The sequence below is a fragment of the Cydia strobilella genome, chromosome Z, assembly GCF_947568885.1.
Source record: "Cydia strobilella chromosome Z, ilCydStro3.1, whole genome shotgun sequence".
In the NCBI taxonomy this organism is placed as follows: Eukaryota; Metazoa; Arthropoda; class Insecta; order Lepidoptera; family Tortricidae; genus Cydia; species Cydia strobilella.
This window is the reverse complement of record NC_086068.1, coordinates 3662303-3683209: the sequence shown is the minus strand read 5'-3', so window position 1 is coordinate 3683209 and position 20907 is coordinate 3662303. Positions and strand designations below refer to the sequence as shown.

General features: G+C 39.7%; 1 protein-coding gene across 1 annotated transcript in view; it reads right to left on the bottom strand.

The window, feature by feature from the left end:
• LOC134755061 (dynein axonemal heavy chain 5) overlaps nt 1–20907 on the bottom strand; it is an 82108-nt gene that overhangs the window by 15516 nt on the left and 45685 nt on the right. The window contains 12 exon segments of the mRNA XM_063691539.1: nt 440–664; nt 1749–1960; nt 2180–2655; nt 2973–3172; nt 4312–4531; nt 4880–5139; nt 5801–5986; nt 7377–7472; nt 7910–8109; nt 9112–9340; nt 12554–12826; nt 13731–13929. Of these exon segments, the coding sequence (XP_063547609.1) occupies nt 440–664; nt 1749–1960; nt 2180–2655; nt 2973–3172; nt 4312–4531; nt 4880–5139; nt 5801–5986; nt 7377–7472; nt 7910–8109; nt 9112–9340; nt 12554–12826; nt 13731–13929 (2776 nt within the window).

Genomic DNA, 20907 nt, shown 5'->3' with positions numbered 1-20907 from the left:
CAAAAGTTGATGTTTTCATGGAATGCTCTTGGGACGATATTTTTACAATTTTGAATCGTCCAATCTCGTATTACGAGTAGGTAACTACGGAAAAACCTGTATGCATAAGCTACAAATTAGGAGTAAAGTTGCATTGGGTTCGTTAAGTACATAATGTCAGAAACGATTGAAGACTATTTTTCTTAGAATGATTAGAACAGGTTAGATTCTAGAAACCCTCTTAGGGCCGAATCTTCTTAGAAAATAAAATAAATTTCTTAGGGTACTTAATTTAATAGAGAATCTGTCTAAACAAACTCAGCACCGATTTATGTAACGACCGAGTGTGGAAGCACTAATTACTCGTATTTAATAACGACGTTAATATTGGCACTGCCCCTAGAAATATCGAATAGAAATAGGTCATAGGTCATAGGTCAAAATGACATCCAACACTCACCAGCATATCGAATATATCCCTCTGATGGACGTGAATGGTGATAAGCGTCTCAAACTTTATCCTCTCAATCTTCAGCAGATCCCTGGTTGTCTGATCGATGAGTGTATTGAGTAGCTCTAGGAACTTGTTGTTGGTCTCCATCATTATCTTCTTGTCTTGACGCGCTTGCATCAGGGCTAGTTCGGCGTCGCGAGTCCAGATGATTTGTATACCGAGTAGGCCTACCTGGAAGATAGATATCAAGATAATGGGGTGAGAGGCCTAGAATTCAGGGTAGCTTCAATGGAAGTGAGAACTGAATTTAAATCTTCGTATTTGAAGTGGGCTAATCCTAAGACCCTTTTTAGGTGGTATTTTACAGATTTTATGGAACCCTCGGCTAATCCATTAAAGTGTGGACTATATGCCTTATAATTATGCCTTTGATAACAAATTCCATCCTGTATACGTTTTCATATTTCATCATCATCTCTCGCGTTATCCTGGCATTTTGCCACGGCTCATGGGAGCCTGGGGTCCGCTTGACAACTAATCCTAAGAATTGACGTAGGCACTAGTTTTTACGAAAGCGGCTGCCATCCGACCTTCTAACCCAGAGGGGAAACTAGGCCTTGCTAGGATTAGTCCGGTTTCCTCACGATGTTTTCCTTTACCGAAAAGCGACTGGTAAATATCAAATGATACGTATTGTGTGCGTGTTCATATTTATTTTATAGAAGGCAGACAGACAGTTTATTAGTTTTATAATGTGGAATAAGGTATACCTACTCTTCGGGATGAAATTTCTGGTGGGGGCTAGGAGAGAGTGTTTTGGAAACTGCCCAAGACTTTTACGTGAGGTAAGCCGACATTAGTGGCTAATATAGAATAATTTAGTTTTAGATATCATTTGTCGCTTAAAATTATTATCACATAACATAAAATAAATCTCAGATTTCTTTAAAAGCAAAAGTAAATAGCAAAGCAAACAGTCAGAAGCAAAAGTAGATGACTATAAAAACCGGACAAGTGACTCGGACTATAAAAGTCGAACTCGCCCACCGAGGGTTACGTACTTTTTAGTATTTTTTTTGTTATAGCGGCAACAGAAATACATCATCTGTGAAAATTTCAACTGTCACGGTTCATGGGATACAGCCTGGTGACAAACAGACAGACGGACAGCGGAGTCTTAGTAATAGGGTCCCGTTTTTACCCTTTGGGTACGGAACCCTAATAGCACAGCAGCATGTACAGTTCATTTTGAACACCCCCTCAGCTAATAATTCAGTTAACTATTCCAGGACTCTAGAAGTAACAACGAGATCACCTGCGCCGGCATCTTATCAAGAAACATCAGCAGATTGAAGCCAGGATCGTTGATCAAGGACACGGAGGTCCTGATAATGGAGTGGAGACTGCTCTGCGCTGACTGGAGGAGTGATGTCAGCCAAGTTTCCACTGAACCTTCGGCTCTGACTGGACGCTCTAGTTTGATCTCTTCACCTTCGGATGAAACTATGGCGATCATTTTATTGTATTCTGAAATAAAAAGTAATATCCATGAATCCATCGTCCTTGGTAAAATTTTCTTAGTGTCGGTTATATTTATAGGTAGTTATATTTGGCTTGATGTGGATATGTGTAATATTGAGGTACTACTAGCGCATAACCAATGTAAACAAGACTTAGGCAAATACCATTTGTTTATTTTATTGTCTGGATGGGTTAATAGCGGTCTATTACAATCGCTTTACTCACCAATATCATGAAACTTCACATAACGAATGTTATCAAAAATGGACAACAAATGATTCTGTATCGTATGCGAATCCGACGCCTGTCCAAGAATCTCCAAAAGCGCCGGATCCGACACAAAGAAGAACCGAGGAAACATCGTCCTTTTCTTCTCTAGATACCCACTTAGACTTTTCTGGCATAGCTCTAACTGTTCCTGCAGATGTGGTAGTAATTGTCTGAGGAGATCGTCTCCAACGCAGCATGAGACAACTCCAGGAGTCTCGTGAGCTCTTTGCATGATCTTCTGCCAAGATTTGTCGATTTTAGAGAAGCGTTTAGCTTCTTTGGGCAGTTGTTTGGCGATGTCACCGCCGACGAAGACTGCCTCGAGGTATACCCACATGTTTTGAACGAGAAGCCACCGTTCGAGAATTTCGTTTGTGTTTTGAAGGTCGTAAAGCCATTGTTGAATCTGTTTTCGGAATGGAGCGTTGTAGCTGAACAGATAAAAGCAATTAAATGATTGATTCAACAACTTGTGTATGTCTAAAGCTACACAAGAAAATCTCATCAGAAATGTAGAATGTAGTCTGCCGTTGTTTTTAACATACTACTAAATTTCTCTAAGTAAAAAGACTAAAAAGTATTTACAGGAGTTTGACTAAAACCAAGCTTAGATAAACTACAATTAAAAGCTATACGAATTACATTTCTTCCCCGCGATTCGAAACATTGTCTCATCGATGAACATCTGACTTGTCTCAGTTAGGATTGAGTACCTATTCTTTTACAAAAGTAACCTCTTGATAGTTACCGATTAGACAGCAAAGAGCCCAGAATCATAAGACTGTCCTCCAATTGCCCTATGGTCTCTGCTGTGGTGTCACCTCGCAAGAGCAACTCGCCGCGATTATTAAATGTTTGGAACGTCAGCTCATGGATAGACCACTCGTTAGTTACTTGACGCAGCTTTGCTTCTATGTCTTTCTCTTTCATCGCTGATATGCAGATATCCTGGAATTGTATGATAAAGAGAGAAAATACAGTTAACAATAGCCTAACAATGTTTAGCTCAGAATGGGTTTTTGTCTAGGAAACCCTGGATCGATTAAATTTTCGTGAATAGGAAAATCCTAAAAACAAACTTTTGCTCCAAGGAAATACGGTTTGTGATTACTGATTAGTACCTACAAGAGATGCTTTTTTTTAATCTATTAATTTAGTAATTTATAGAGTAGCTGCGATTAAACTTTAGTTTTCAGTATTATTTACTGATGAATTAATTCGATTTTGATTTCGTTTATAAAGCTTTATTTACTTTAAGAGTAACAAAAAAAACTGAGTACTTAATTAAGAAGAATATAATTGAAATTTAACTAGCAAAATATAGTGATAAGTTGATAACTGCAAGCTCAAAAGTAACTTTTGTATTTCGCGGTTTCTCATTCGTAAAATATTTTGTCTCGTTCAGTAGTATAAGTTTACCCCATCAAACATATGATAGCCTGGTAGTTTTTAGTTTAAAACATGCTATAAATATTTAAATCTTATTCAATAAACCGCATCGATATGTATATTATAATACTGACAAGCAACGTAGCTAGACAATATCTAGTTAGATACGTATTTATTTTACGGTCGTTCTGCCTGCATTTAATCTCTGAACATTTCATGAATTCCTAGTACATTTGCCACGTGCGTAACCTGTTGAACTGTTTGTACTTGCGCAAAATAGAAGTTTGATTTGCGCAAGTTCAGAACAATTTGCGTGCGAGAAACAGAGATGGCTCTGTTAGTTTAGGTTTCAATAATGGGGCATTTCACGTGAAGCGGACAGGGTATAAAATGATTGAGGTTATCCGATTTCGATTATATTCGGCACAACCACAAAATATTTTTACAATTGGATTGAAGGCCTATTTCACAAATTATGGGTCTTAGAATATTTTACTAAAGGCGAGATTTATACTTCTCAGTATTCAGTTTTATCGTATACATTATACTAGTTCTGCCAATATATTTCGGGGATATTTAAACCAGAATGAGATTATAGTAGCAACACTTCACTGCTGCATTTTCCCTACCCAATAGGAAGAGAAAATGCACTGTGAATGACTTTTCCTTGAGTCTCAACGTTATTCTCTTAATAATACCTCAATATCTTCTTTATTGGGCAACAGCGGAGCCTCCAATATGTTCTTGAGACAGAAATCCTCATTGTCCAGCTCGAATATGTATTTGGTGACTTCCATGATCCGCTGCCAGTGCCTCGGTTTCATAGCTTTGTTCGCCATCAGCTCCAGGAGGGGGCACATGTCGTTGAAATCGTCTATGGTTTTCTTTAGAGCGAAGAAGGCAGGCCACTCTTTTAAACTGTGAACAGACAGGGAAATAAAATAACTAATGAAGTCAGAAGAATGATTTAAAAATGTATTTAGACCTTCAAGACTGATTTGCAAACACGAGACAGAAATACTCACGAAACATTTATAATAAAACATTTATTTGTTTAAAACTACTACCTGTGAGTTCCTATAATTGGCTTCCTGTATCAACTATAATTTTTATATTAATGTCACAGCTGTTGATCTCAAAAAAAAAGGGATATAAACAGGAACTTTATGATGACTCTGGTCTAATTAAACTAAATGTAATTAAATGATGCAGTCATCCTAATATTGCTAGTCCTTTTTGACAACAGCATTTACTATGTCCACTCACCCTTTAGGAAGTTTGCGACATCTATTCTGAAACTCCATAAGCTCATTGTTGATTTCTTCAATGTTGACTTCGCCCCAAGGTATATCGTAGTAACTGCTGACTCTGTCAATGACGTCATTGTACAGTTTGTACAGCTTTTGCAGAAGGTTCAGTTCTTTTCTGATCTGAGCCAGTTCTGGGTACTCGGTATGGGGGAGGCCGAAGAGTTCCTCGCCGCTTTGGTAGGTTTGCAGCTTACGCCACATGCCGTCGAAACGGTTCTGGAAAGTTCGGCGGTTGGGATGAGAATTTGTGAAACATTGCAAGTCACTTTTCACTACTTTGGATGATAATTTCTTCCAATAGGTTGAGATTGGGCAGCTAAAAACTACTCTCTATCATATATCAAAATAAATTAAATCGGAACCGGATAGTTGGGTACCTCTCCTTGTTAGTCATTGTCCTTACCTGGAATAGTATGAGCCTATCGGATGCCTCGCGAATCTCGGGCCTGACTGCATCGAACCAGCGTGCCGATATTCATGGACATATTCCCCGTTGTCCTCTCCGAACTTGTTAAAACTTTTCATGTCCTCTTTTTTTTATAGGACATTCTTACACAGATTGACTAGGTTCCACGGTAAGGCCAAGGAAGCTTGTGTTATGGGTACTCAGATGACGATATAAATACCTTAATACATATAGAAAACACCCATGACTCAGGAACAATTGAGCTCATCACACAAATAAATGCCCTTACCGGGATTCGAACCAAGGACCATCGGCTTCACGGACCTCTTTCTTACCTGGAATAGTATGAGCCTGTCGGATGCCTCGCGAGCCTCAGGCCCGACTGCATCGGACCAGCGTGCCGGTACTCATGGACATATTCCCCGTTGTCCTCTCCGAACTTGTTTTAACTGTTCACGTCGTCTTTCTTACCTGGAATAGTATTAGCCTGTCGGACGCCTCTCGCGGCGTCAGGCCCGACTGCATCGGACCAGCGTGCCGGTATTCATGGACATACTCCCCGTTGTCCTCTCTGAACCTGTCCAGGTTGTTTTTCAGGTCCTCTTCAAATTGGGGCTGCATTTGGAGCAGCTGCACGTGGGCAGCTAGCGCGGTGGCCTGGAATATATTTAATAGATTTTGTGAAGCAAAGTGCATATATATGTTACGCGCAACTTGATTAACCGGGCAGTATAAATAATGACCGGTCATTATGAATACTGCCCACGAGCGTCGGGCAAAGTGATAAATTTATTACTTTGGCCGGTCCATGTTAATAATGCCCGACGGCCCGTGGTCCATTTGATAAATCAAGGTTTGAGACAGCTTGAATTTATCACTTGGACCGGGCAGTATGCCTACTTCCCTACTTCTAGCCGGGCAATGTTATAAATTTGGTCGCGCCGTGATGGAAGCAGTTTATTTCTGTGTGGGGGGGGGGTGTCGCAATGCTAACCTAACCTAAACCTACTTTTCTGCGCACATATATATAGTTAAAGAGAGTGTGCAGCAAGATGGCGCTGTTAAATTGTAATATACACAGACAGCCAAGCAGCACTGAAAGCACTAAAGAGAATATCGGTCACCTCCTCCTCTCTCGTGAAGGAATGTCGAGAGCAGCTTAACTCGATAAGCAAACAAAGAAGTGTTACGGTGGCATGGGTACCAGGACACCATAGGGAGTAACGGGAAATGAGAAAGCGGACGAGCTGGCGAGGATAGGGGCGGAGACGGGTCCGGAACCGGCTCTGCCTATGTCAGCGGATGTCATGAAGGGAGTCACAGAGAAGGTAAAAGAGATAAAAGCACAGAGAGAATGGGAAGAAGAGGCTGGATGCAGACAGTCGAAGATGATGATTAAAGGAGATCATAGGAGAACCAGGTATCTTTTGAAACAAGGTATAAGAGAAGTACGGAAGGACAGAGGAATCTTAGTAATAGTGTCCCGTTTTTACCCTTTGGATACGGAACCCTAAAAAACACGTCATTAGTTTCAAGGAAATCAAAAGGAAATTAATCCTGGATATTTAACCACTTTGAGTATTAACTTGATCACGCTTTGTATCGTAAACCAGTTCGAAAACGATGCATATTTATACAAAATTTTAGCAATAGGGGATATTACTGCAATGTTCTGCCACCAGAGTGCAGCACTAGCCTTTTTAGTAAACCATAGAGTAACATGGCAGTAGTAAACTGTACCTTTAACAGGTTTTTGACATGTTTTCAGAGATAATAAATTATGACATTGATGCATCAAGGCGGTTTGTTTACAGAGGACCTACCGGGAAACGCGAATCCGAAATATCGCTATCTGCCTCTTATCGCTCGAATAAGCAAAAGTGACAAAGATTTCGATTTTCTTGTTTCGTGATACACCCTCAGATTGTGGTACTGGCGCCCTCAGTTTCGCGTAATATTCCCTATCAAGAAAGTTCTCCACAGATCCCACAGCTTCCAAGGATGACTTCATGAAGTAAAAAATAATTAATATTTAAAATAATCGAACCTGAAGTTGCTGCCATGAGTAGCGGAGGCTGTCTACCTGTTCCAAGTCGGCCTGGCTCACTGGCAGCTCGTAGCGAGTTATCACGTTGAATGCTTCCTGAAATATTTAGTTCAAAAATTAAGTAACGTTTATCATTTGAGACGTAGACGGTTCCCACGGAACTTTATTGTGAATACGATGAACATATTCGGCTTCTTAAAGGGCGGGTGCTATTTACTTTTGATGCAGTGGCCTAGTTACGCGAGGGGCAGAGGGGGCAAGTGCCCCGGGCGCCATCCAAGGGGGGGCGCCAAAATGGGCAAAAGGGCAGGGAAACTTTTGTCAGTCGTCAGGGGGTGCAAATTTGGTGACTGCCCCGGGCGCCATATCCTCTAGCTCTAGCTACGCCCCTGGTTTGATGCACAATAAAGTGCCTGTTTTATGTACAATAAAGTGTTTACATACATACATACATACAATACTAAAATCAGTAATTTACAGGTCGCGGCCTAGTATTCCTTTGACTATGCTTACAGGTTGTGACCAGGGTTTACCTCAACAGGGTCGATCTTCAGCTCCATATCGACCTCCTGCTCCCTAATCTTCTTAAGCGTCTCCATAACGCTCCGCACATCATCCAGGTCCCTAATTGGCCGCTCCAGCTTACGCTCAAGGTCATTCATGATGGCATACACGTAGTCCATCTCTCGTTTGTACTTCTTGCGCATGGCTTGCCCGATCCGGTGTGTGCCGTCTGGAAATCAAATTATTATGCCATTACTCTTAAAGTTATTCACTTGAATAAGGACTTCCTTATCTCTGTTTAGCGGTTCAGACAGAATGAGACAAGAGTCACAGTTATACGATCTAATTTATCTCCAAAAATGTACGTAAATGTATACCAATATCTGTACAGCTGCATATAGAGGTAAGCCAAAAAGTAACTTCAGAACTAAAGCCAGAAGGGTTTAAATCAAAATAAACTTTCCAACAAGCTGTCAAAGAATTATGTGCAACCATATCGACGGTGCAACCATTGGTAATTTTTCGATTGATCCTATTAAAAACACCTCTCACTGCATAAGAATACATTTAGCCCTAAAAGTATCAGTAGAATTATCATTCCATATATTACTGTCGTCTTGATCATACCTTTGACTTTTGAGTCCATTATCAGTAGAATATACTCGTAATTAGCCTCAAGAGGACGTTACACCGTGCTACAGCTTTTGACGCAATCAGCACCTACTTTTAAGCTCAGTGCTGAGACCAAGCTTGAGCCTCTCCGTGGACACGGCGAGGCAGCTCCCGATGACCAGCACGTCGGGCTCCGTGGCCAGCTTGGCCTCCAGCTCGCTGTGCCGCTTCAGCGCCAGCTCGAAGTCCACAGCCCACATTTTAACATATCAAGAACCTACTTTTAAGTTCGGTGCTGAGCCCAAGCTTGACCCTCTCCGCGGACACGGCGAGGCAGCTCCCGATGACCAGCACGTCGGGCTCCGTGGCCAGCTTGGCCTCCAGCTCGCTGTGCCGCTTCAGCGCCAGCTCGAAGTCCACAGCCCACATTTTAACATATCAAGAACCTACTTTTAAGTTCGGTGCTGAGCCCCAGCTTGAGCCGCTCCGTAGACACGGCGAGGCAGCTCCCGATGACCAGCACGTCGGGCTCCGTGGCCAGCTTGGCCTCCAGCTCGCTGTGCCGCTTCAGCGCCAGCTCGAAGTCCACAGCCCACATTTTAACATATCAAGAACCTACTTTTAAGTTCGGTGCTGAGCCCTAGCTTGAGCCGCTCCGTAGACACGGCGAGGCAGCTCCCGATGACCAGCACGTCGGGCTCCGTGGCCAGCTTGGCCTCCAGCTCGCTGTGCCGCTTCAGCGCCAGCTCGAAGTCGTTCAAGTTCCACGCCAGAAGTTGGCGGAGGGTTTTCTCACACTTCCAGAGATAATGATACGGGCGCCATCGCTTTACGAGATTGTTTAGCTCCTGAAATATCATGTAGCTGTGAATGTGTATGTGTGAATTATATAGGACTGATTACCAAATAAGAGTAATTACCTCTTTATTTGATATCTGTGTTACTGTTATTTAATATCTAAAGATGGAATTTAACTCTAGTAAATCCTACAATAATATTCTTGATTGTTAATTGATTTAAGCGGTAGCTATCATCAACCATGGCTTCAGTTAATAATTTACAAAGGTAGGTTACACCATGTCTGGCCTTTTCCATAGATCATAAAAATCCACTTTATGTTTTTAAAACACCAAAAGTTTGACTAACTGGCCAAACTAAAGCCAAACAGCAAAACTTCAAAGAAAAAGAGTACCCTATACTAAAAAATAAACAAGAATATTTACAACTATTTTGGTTCTAGAGGTTATTATTTTAGGTCATATTTTTGCCTTAACTTCCACATTGTTTACTTGTACCGCACATGCGCAATAAATCATGGATAGCGAGATCGAGGGAGTTGACACCGGGCTCGGAAAAAAGTACCAAGGACACATACACCATGAAGAGCTATTTTGTTCCACCATTTTGCACAAAATTATGAACAATGAAACAACCTCCAATTAGGAATAAAAAGTAAAATTAAATACCCGTAAGATAATTTTACTTTTAGCAACTACAATGCCACAAAAACTGGAAATCCTTTAAGTTGTTTTTGGTTATGAGTAATGGCGGATTGTAAATCGATGGCAGCTCAAAGCGCATGTCCACGCCTACACGTGGACTGTAAGTACTGTAACAAATCCTGGCTAGGTCCTAGGCTGCTATCTGGTGGTGAAATGAGAAACCTAACTGTCTAGATTTTTATATATGTATGTATCTAGTATGTGAAGGTGTGGAAACTTATATAAAACACTATACATTGATTAATGTTTAACGTCGAATTAATGTTATATCATTTGGAAATAGCTCAAAATACCTCGATAAGTAATGAGACCTTTTTCAATACAAAATATCTTGATTCTACTTAAAAATTTATTCTTATCATATCACATACAAAAAAAACACGTTTGTTGTATGGGAGCCCCATTTAAATATTTATATTATTATGTTTTTAGTAAAATAAAACTATGAAAACGGATTATATCGCGTATATTGAATTTATAATACATCCCGACGTTTCGAACTCTTTACAGCGTTCGTGGTCAACGGGTGACTGAGGAAAAATTACAAAGTGCAAAAATACCCACATACTAAAATAATGAACAATCATAGACTACAAACTTTAAGTGGTTGTAGTCTATGATTGTTCATTATTTTAGTATGTGGGTATTTTTGCACTTTGTAATTTTTCCTCAGTCACCCGTTGACCACGAACGCTGTAAAGAGTTCGAAACGTCGGGATGTATTATAAATTCAATATACGCGATATAATCCGTTTTCATAGTTTTATTTCATGAGTAACTATTGCGGTAACCGAAGACAATATTATGTTTTTAGTATTTGTTGTTATAGCGGCAACAGAAATACATCATCTGTGAAAATTTCAACTGTCTAGCTATCACGGTTCATGAAATACAGCCTGGTGACAGACAGACAGACAGACGGACAGCGGAGTCTTAGTAATAGGGTCCCGTTTTTACACTTTGGGTACGGAACCCTAAAACTAGCCTCCTTATTTATAAATGCGCTACAAGCCTCAAGTATTTAGTTAATTTATATTTAATATCTTCCTTACACATGTACAAGTTTAAATGACAGACTAAGAAAAACGATTATTAGCTAATTGGTTATATGAGACGTGCTAAATCACTCCCCATTTTTAAAAAACTATTAAATAGTAGATTGTTAACCAAGGGACGAAAGGCACTCATTTCTGCCGAGGTATTTTGGCGCTCGAATGCAGTGAGAGCGCCAATAGTCCGAGGCAGAAATGATGCCTTTCACCCGAGTTAAACACTCTACTTTTCATTTCGAATACGAGGAAAGTAAAATGCATGTATTTTTTTTAAAACATGACTAAGTATACATTTTTATAGTATTTCTTGAGGGTAATTTCAATTAACAATTCAAACAAAAGTATCGTTATTTATGGAATGGAGAGTCAAATATCAAAATGAAAAATTTATTACAAATCCATTTAAACTCAAATTTCAATTGCGTATCGTAAAAAAATTAAAAAAGTCGTACTTCGAACGTAAAATGCTCTAGTGCAGACACGTATCATTTTCTGCACACCTTTTAGAACAACAATGACCCTCTTTCAGAGCATGAGAAATGAAAAGAACATTATTTGTCAATTTCATAAAGATCCTATTTGTCGTTATTATGGATTCCTTTGTCATTTATATATATTTATTTATTTATTTAATCTTTATTGCACAAAAGAAAACCTTACAGTACAAAAGGCGGACTTAATGCCATAAGGCATTCTCTACCAGTCAACCTAAGCTAACTAAGCAGAGAAATTGTGGGCGGTGCTACAAATACAACAGCAAAAATAAAATAAAAATAACATATAATCACATATATACAAATATAATATACATATATACTATATATAATATATATATAAATAACGACGAGACCCATTATGAAACTAATAAAAATACACTAAGAAACTTTCTTTCCGCTAGCATAGAAAGCACGTAAGGATGTATATATATTTGTATACAGTAATATATGTAGTCTAATTTAACTATATATGTGTAGTATATGTATTATATTATGTTTTTATTGTTTTCTTTATTTTGCACCACCCGATAACTACCGCTTCGTTCGCCATCTCTCTATCTGAAGGTTGTCTCGGAAGAGATCGCTGTTTAGCGATAAGTCCGCCTGTTGTTACCTACCAATTTATATCTTTTCTCAATGTCTGTATCTTTTTTCATGTAGTGTGCATAATAAAGCATTTTACAGTACACATGGTGCTACTTTACCGCACTAGTGCGATAATTAGCACATTACGTAACTCTGTCGTAAATTTAAAGGGCCATATGTACTGTAAAACGTTGTACGATACATGTGCGAATAGGTAATTCGCAAGTTTCGCAACTCGTGTCGATTTTAAACACTCCCTTCGATCGTGTTTTAATTTATCGCCACTCGTTGCGAATTTGCTATTTTTCGCACTTGTATCGTAATGTACTATTATTATTAATATTTCCTTTATTATTATTATTATATATTATAAGGGCGGTAAAACTGCTACAGAAAAACTCAAACTCAACAAAAACTATTCTCACCGTTTTAACGTTCTGTGTGCAAGTCGAGAGTAAAGACAAAGTCTTTATAATCTCCTTATTCTCGACAATATAGTTATAAAAGTTCTTCTGCTGCAGCGGAAACGTTGGTTTCTCCTCCGACTCTAGTCTATAATGCTTCTTCCTTCTCTGCTTCGCAGCATCCAGGACCTTCGACTTCGGAAGCACGCCTGCCACCGACTGAACCTGTTCGTCAAGCTTCGTCACAACCTCTAGAAGATTAGACTGGTGTCCGGCTATCTTCTTCCAGTTAACCTGCTCACGGACGCAAGGGAAGGAGAGGCAAATAAAGAAGAAGAGAAGCAACATAGAGTGAGCGAAACGATTAGAAAGCACAGAAGGGTGAGCGGACGGTTACACAGTCGAGCACAGTGTGTGGTATGACGACACGATACAATTAACATTACAACACGAGGAAGAGAAACAAATAATCATTATTAGACTGCTTGTTTTATTTATGGCATCTACATGCAGAAATAATAGGTTTTCCCATGTCCAAGTATTCATAACATTCACATTGTTTCAATTTCATCTGTCCCATAAGAAAGATTCTTCTCTCAGAGAAGTATTATTTTTCCGTACCTTCCTCTCCACGAGTGAAGTACGACTGTCGGGCCTTGACTATCAATTCTGACTTTTGTATTGTTTTAATGCAATGGGTCCTATATAGACTTTTGATCCTAATAATAAACCTGATCGATTGACACTATTAATGAAAATTTGTCATTAAGCCTATAACGACGGTTCTCAGTTATTCAAAGAAGGAACGACGGATATCCACTCGTAAATACCCTGTAACTCTTGCCAGCCCGGAGCTGGGCTTCCCGGCCATCACCAGGACTCCTTGGAACTCTTCCAGCATAGCTACAATACCTCTATGAGTTTTTTCAGATGTGAAAGACAACTATAATGATATTTATCATAATCATGTCCTAACTTTAGGAAAACAATATTATTCTTCCATACCTCTCTTTCGCCCGTCTTAGACCATAACCGACTTCTGAAGATGATGAGCATGCTATTCTAAAATCTAAATACCCTTAAGCATTATTACTATATCCTTGATTATTACTTGAGACTAAAATAATGTTTCTTTCTTCTACATCTTTCTATCGACGATTAGGTTTATAACCCACATGCTGAAGATGAGACTTAATACCCTGGAGCTCTTGCCGCCAGTCCACTGCGCCACGCCCTTGGCCAGTCCGGAGATGTGCTTCCCGGCCAGCACCAGGACTTCTTGAATCTCTTCTAGCGTGGGCTTTACTGACACGTTGGGGATCATCAGCGCGGCGTGGAGGAGGAACAGCGGCTTCTTCTGTTGTCCTGGTGGATATTAAACGATTTTAGAAGTAAATCTTCCAATTTGTTTATTATATATTTGTTAATCAAATGCAAATTTTGAGTAGTTTCCTTATGTGGAATGGTAGAATTCACTTTCAAATGATGATTTTGAATAATAAATATTTCACAACATTCATTTCAAATGGATCTGGTATGATTTTAACCTGCTAGTAGGAATGAAGGAGCTCGTGATTCTGAGTAGGAAAAACATTAAATTTACCTATTTTGGAAAAAAAGTCCAGTGCATCACTACAGAAAAAATGCCCAGTCATCGTAATTGCAAATGTTAAATTAGATTGCAAAATGCAATCACAGTTTATTAACTACGTTTGATACTTATTATGGACATTATTTATTGTTTTGTTTTGTGAGTGACATTACGGCGATTGTGGACATGCCCGTCAAATTTCGGTCGAAAATACGACCACGAGCTCAATAAAATACAGTTATTATTACGATAGCCGGCGTATCTTTGGAATAGCAGGGATTCGCAGACCTTAACGGTATAAACTCCTCTTGGCGTCCAACACAAAGTTTTAATTAAGTTGTAGGATCATTAGCATTTAATACCCTTGTGTGAGTTTAGAATAATTATAATCTTAAACGTCGGTGGTTTCATCATAATTCCCTGGCTTCAACACCTAACAACTGACGGACAGACGGACAGTGGAGTCTTAGTAATAGGGTCCCGTTTTTACCCTTTGGGTACGGAACCCTATAACGAGGCGAAGTAAAAAAATGTATGCTCGAAGGGTATCGTCCCATATAAACTGATTTCGCGTCTTTTGCAAATGACAAACTTGTTTGACCTAGCGGCTATATCAATGTTTTGTTATTAATCAAATACGAGATAGGTTATAATTTATATATAGCGACGTTGTCAGCTCTCCGGGAGCGACGGAGGAACGGCAAGCCCCGACGTAGCGAACCCGGGTCCGCTTCGCTACCAGGCTAACATAACTTCGAAGAGGGTCCGCGAACTGAAACCTAGGTTTACACAATGAGTAGGCAGGTATACAGGTATACTATAGAACATTGTTGCTATAGGATGGAAAGAAAGGTATTTTCTGACCAGGCACCTAGATGCCAGGCCGAGAATTTGGCAAAAGGTCCGAGTCAGAAAATGCCTTGTTTCACCGAGGTAAATAATGAAATAGATAACGTCAGACGTAGTTGCTCGCACCTACCCCAGGCAGCGGCCCCGCGTGCAGCACGCGCCCGGCGCGTAGCGGACAGCAATTGGAATTTGTATCGGTTATTTTACTCCTAGGAGTAAAATGAATCATACAAATTTCATTTTTGCCCGCTGCGTCCGCGTTAGGCGCGTGGCGGCCGTGCGTTGTCGTCGCTAGGACGAAAATTAGGCACTGCGTTTTCGATTTACGAACAATATGCGACCATTTCCGAGCATGTTTAAGAAAATAACTTTAACATGCCATTATTGCTCGCGCCACTAACTCCTGCGCTGCTCCCTACATTTCATTCCTGCTCCAAAGTGTAAGGTGGTCTAGAGTTAAAGACCTTGGAAGACACGTGACATTTAGATGTTGTGCCCGCCGCCGTACCAGGGTCACAAGAATAACATGGTGGTATTTATTTACCTACGTTGCCCGTAGCAACGCCTTTACCAAACGAATCCCGCGTCATAAAAGGAAAGGAATTGACACATCATTCACCAGGTTCTGCACTTAGTTTTGACTACGGCCCAATGGGGATGGCAACTGTCAAAGGTTTGCAGAGAGATGGCGCCATCATAGCTTGCCCCTTTTTCTATGAGATTTGGCTTAAAGGGCTGGCATCCAGGGCATTAAAAAAACAAACATTTGACAATTCTAGGGACTGATAGGGTAAGCTATGCTGGCGCCATCTGCTAAACACCGGCCAACCCCATTCGAACAATACTTATAATATGTCACACCGATAAGATACCGATCTGTCAGTGTCAAGTGACGTTTTTGGTTTAAGAGATGTCACCTTTGACACTGACCACGTCCTTCGACAAAGCAGCGATTGCCTTTAGTTTCCCGTATGACGGAATTAGCCATATCTGTAAAACGTTGTAGGTACGATGCGAATAGGTAATTCGCAACTCGTGTCGGATCAAGATCAAATTCTCTTCGGTCGTATAACACTTTAAACTCTCGCGTTTTGTACCTCAGAACAAGGACTAAAGCATTATTATTCTGTGTTTTGGATTAAATTTCATTATTTTACCTTCTTTCCGAAGTTTCAACTAGGTTGCACTAGCTGTGGTCACGGAAGACTGACGTCCCAGCAAAATGTCAATTGAGATATTGGTAAACAACACTAAACTACCCGACATTAGTTTATAAATGTTCGGGGTAGACAAATACATTTTATCTACCCGTTTCTGTTTAATGTCTTACTGTCCACGGCATGACACGCAACACTAACAATACCCGCGCACTGGTCCGAAGACAGATCCCTTGGTTTCAACATCTGAATCACTGGTCCCCAAGTTGACGTTAATTTGTAATTTTGTACCCGTCTTCCCTGTTGTCGGAAAAAAGGTGAAATAATGAAATTTAATCGCGTTAGACCCGGTAATGACATTAATTATGTCTCTTCGGTCGTGTTTTAAGTTTAATTTATCACCACTCGTTGCGAATTTCCTACTTTCCACACTTATATCGTAAGTCATAAATAACTACCCAGGTAGCAAAGAGACGTCAGCGCCGTCATAATGACGTAATTATGACGTCATTGTGACATCATTATGACGTCGCTGACGTCATAAATGCTACCTGGGTATCAACTCTTTCAACCTTACCTTACCCATATTTCTACTATGTGATTTAGAACATTTAAGATGACCTACTGAATAACTTTTACTATTTGACTAACTTAAATCACAAAAAAAAAACCGGCCAACTGCGAGTCGGACTCGCCCATCGAGGGTTCCGTACTTTTTAGTATTTGTTGTTATAGCGGCAACAGAAATACATCATATGTGAAAATTTCAACTGTCTAGCTATCACGGTTCATGAGATACAGCCTGGTGACAGACAGACGGACAGCGGAGCCTTAGTAATAGGGTCCCTTTTTTACCCTTTGGGTACGGAACTTATAATTCTTTATAATTCTTACTTTAATTTTAATTATTATGTACTGACTATTTATTCTTTTAATTTCAAATGTGTAAAATTTGTAATTTGTGACATAAAAAAATCTAATTTAGGAGACTGTAGATTTGTTAGTTCGCATGATTATTAATTTATTTTATTTTATAATGTTTAGCCTAGATTACGGTCTAATATATTGTTGTATGTCCTGACTGACATTCCGAATTGATGTAACACCTTAATTATAAAATGTATGTACATGACTTTACAATCAATAAATGAAATGAAATATGAAAAACCCTAAAAAGGCTGTACCATACATTTTTATTGATAGCTACCACCAGTTTGGCACTGGCTATCGAGAATGTAACTTAGTTTCTATGCATCTCGCTCGTACTCGCATATTAGTGCGAGCGAGATGTATAGAAAGTAAATGACGTAGACGTTAGGATATGTCAGTTTTGACACTGTCAGTGACTCATGGTACTGTACAGGGGCCCGTTTCTCAGAAGCTTGTAGCTTGTAATACATGTGGAAGTCCCTTTCTAACAAAAGCTGTAAAAAGTGACATCCGCTTGTATTACAAGTTACATGCTTTTGAGAAACGGGCCCCAGGTGTTGACTATTTTTAGGTACTAGGGACCGACATTTTGCTTGTCAGCTTCGGTCCATAAAATTTGTTCAGTATGAAAACAACGTACGTTAATGTATTGATAGGGAAAGTAAACAAACCACCAGTCACATTTCATGTTATCCTAGTATCCAGACTTGGTTTGCGACGTAAAATCCACGTGGACTTCACGTGATACTTTACACATGCGCAAGTAGTACCCGTACCAAGTCACCGACAGTGTCAAGTCAAGACAGACATACATACGTAGTGCATTATTTTCCTTCGTATTATCACGGAAACGTACAAACTGTCTTGCTATTTCAGTCAGTCTCGGTACAAAAAGTACTGACATTGATTGAACTTGTGAACTGGCATGACAAATACGCAAATACGAACGTTTCCGAGAAAATACGAAGGAAATAATTATACACTGTTTACATCAGGGGCCCATTTCTCGAAAGGTATTAGACTAATATTATTAGTCCACGAACTGTCAAATCATATTGAGTTTCCACAGCAACACTTTAATAATATTAGACTAATATCGTTGGAGGAATGGGCCCCTGTAGGCTAACGTCTATACCTACGTAATTAACTTTTTATACATCTCGCTCGCACTAATATGTCAGTACGAGCGAGATGCATAGAAAGTCAGGCGCTAGCGTTTATGTCAGTGCCAAGCTGGTGGTAGCCGTAAAAATAGTAGTAGTAGTAGTAATAACTTCATTGTACACAACACAGGTTTACAAAAATAAATTATAGTAATGGAATACAATAAATACAATAGATAAAAGTAATGAGGAATTGCGAATAGTCAAATTTCTATAAAAATATGAAGGTTATTATGACATTCCCTCACTTTGTTCTGTTCAAGCCGGTTCAAAGTTTGGATGGGCTTTACCATTGTTAACGATCATTTCAAAGTGTGCAAGATCGCCATTTACCCACCTCACAGAACACATTTTTTTTTTTATGAAATAGGAGGCAAACGAGCAGACGGATCACCTGATGGTAAGCGATTACCGCCGCCCATGGACACCCGCAACACCAGAGGGGTTGTAAGTGCGTTGCCGGCATTTAAGAGGGGAATACGCTCTTGAAGGTTTGAAGGTCATATCGGTCCGGAAATACCGCAGGCGACAGTTCATTCCACAGTTTAGCTGTGCGAGGCAGGAAGTTTCTAGAGAAACGCACAGTTGAGGACTGCCAACCATCTAAGTGGTGAGGATGGTGAGGATGGAATAAAATAAAATTAAAATTTCCTTATTTGAGGCAATTTAAAACATATGGTCCATAAATGTGTTAGTTATAGCTTATACCTTATGTTAGTAACAACAACAACATCAACCTAATAAAATATTTAATAAATTATAAACAAAAGCGACTTCAAAAAATGCTCTAGAATATAATTTTGGCGACAAAAGTTTTTATAGTAATCTGGGCTTACGCCGCTTCATTATTTTCTGTTCCGTGACCCAGGGGCCCATTTCGCGAACGATATTAGACTAATATGGGTTGTCATGACAACACACTAATAATATTAGACTAATATCGTTCCAGAAATGGGTTCCATCTCACATTACAGACAGTTTTGAATGATTTACGGTTAGTTTCACTAGACTTATATTGACCGGGATATAGGCCGTGATTACTCATACCTTTTGAATTGTTTATGAGCTCCCGATATTTCGACGCAGTTACATGAAACTTGTTCACGGGTGACACGGTGATTCAAAAGGTAATCACGGTCTATATCCCGGTCAATATAAGTGACTAGTATACCGGGTGTTTCCCGTAACATCATTACATAAGCAACTTTTAAAAATAACTTGTGTTTTGATTTTCATTACACTTTAAAGTTTATTCTAATACGCAATGTATTGCAAAATTTGTTATGTTTAAAGGGTGACAAGCAACTTCAAACACACAGATGGCAGCGTACATTGAAAATAATATTTAATTAGTGTGAAAAAGGTATAATGCATATGTATATGTTCAGCATCAGTCAAGGCTGAACGTTTTTTTACATACATGTCCTAGTTACTTCTGTTAGCCTGGTGTGTGCTGCAACATTCATAACCTAGGTCAGTTTAGCAACATCAACAACACAATCAATTACCGTGAAAAACGTAAATTGAAATAACATAACTTTATCTGCCTATCTGTCGCACGAATACTTCTTTTTTAGAGATAGGGTCTCAAGTCAGGCCCCAAGCCAAAGATAAAAAAACCCGGCCAAGTGCGAGTCGGACTCGCGCACCGAGGGTTCCGTACTTTTTAGTATTTGTTGTTATAGCGGCAACAGAAATACTTCATCTGTGAAAATTTCAACTGTCTAGCTATCACGGTCCATGAGATACAGCCTGGTGACAGACAGACAGACGGACAGACGGCCAGACGGACAGCGGAGTCTTAGTAATAGGGTCCCGTTTTTACCCTAAAAAAACACATACTGTGACTGTGATTTGATAATATTCCCACTAGTTCAATCTAAAGATTCCATATTCTACCAGGTGAAATCACCTAGAACGACGTATCTATTCAATAACTATTTATAACTTGTACAAGACAATTCTCACAAATCAGTAAAAATAGGTGATTGAGGCGTCGACGATTTCAGATGTGTTGATAGGGAACGTAAACAAACCACCAGTCATAATTTATGGTATCCTGGTATCCAGACTTGGTTTGCGACGTAAAATCCACGTGGACTCCACGTGATACTATTGACATGCGCAGTAGAATAAATGGATAAAGGAATAAGAGGAATATGGAATATTACGCGAAACTCTGCGTAGGGGGCGCCACTACCACAATCTGAGGGTCTATCGCGAAACAAGAAAATGTAAATTTCGTTATCTAACATCTCTGTCACTGATTTAAACTTTTACGATTCTTACTTATTATTCGACGTTTCGAGGACGGCGTTGTCCCCGCAGTCACGGAGAAGACTGGCCAATATCTTCTAGACGCGCGAGTTTTTCGAACTACCCGCACTTGGTTTTGTTTATCAGCTTAAACGTTTTGCGCACTAGGGATGTTACTCTGTCGACACACAACACTAACGATATTCGATTTATCGAAAGTCGATATTATTTTCCGCTTACATTTACTAATGACTGCATTCCATGTGGATGAGATCTCAAAACCCTCGTCCCGATTGAAATTGCCTACCTGATACCTATCAGGATATTATAGGACTAGATCATTACTTTCATTTACCTAGGCCGTAGTCCGGTAAAAAATAGCTTGTCACACGACCTGCTGTAAACCCCACGCCCCTTTTTACCCAACCC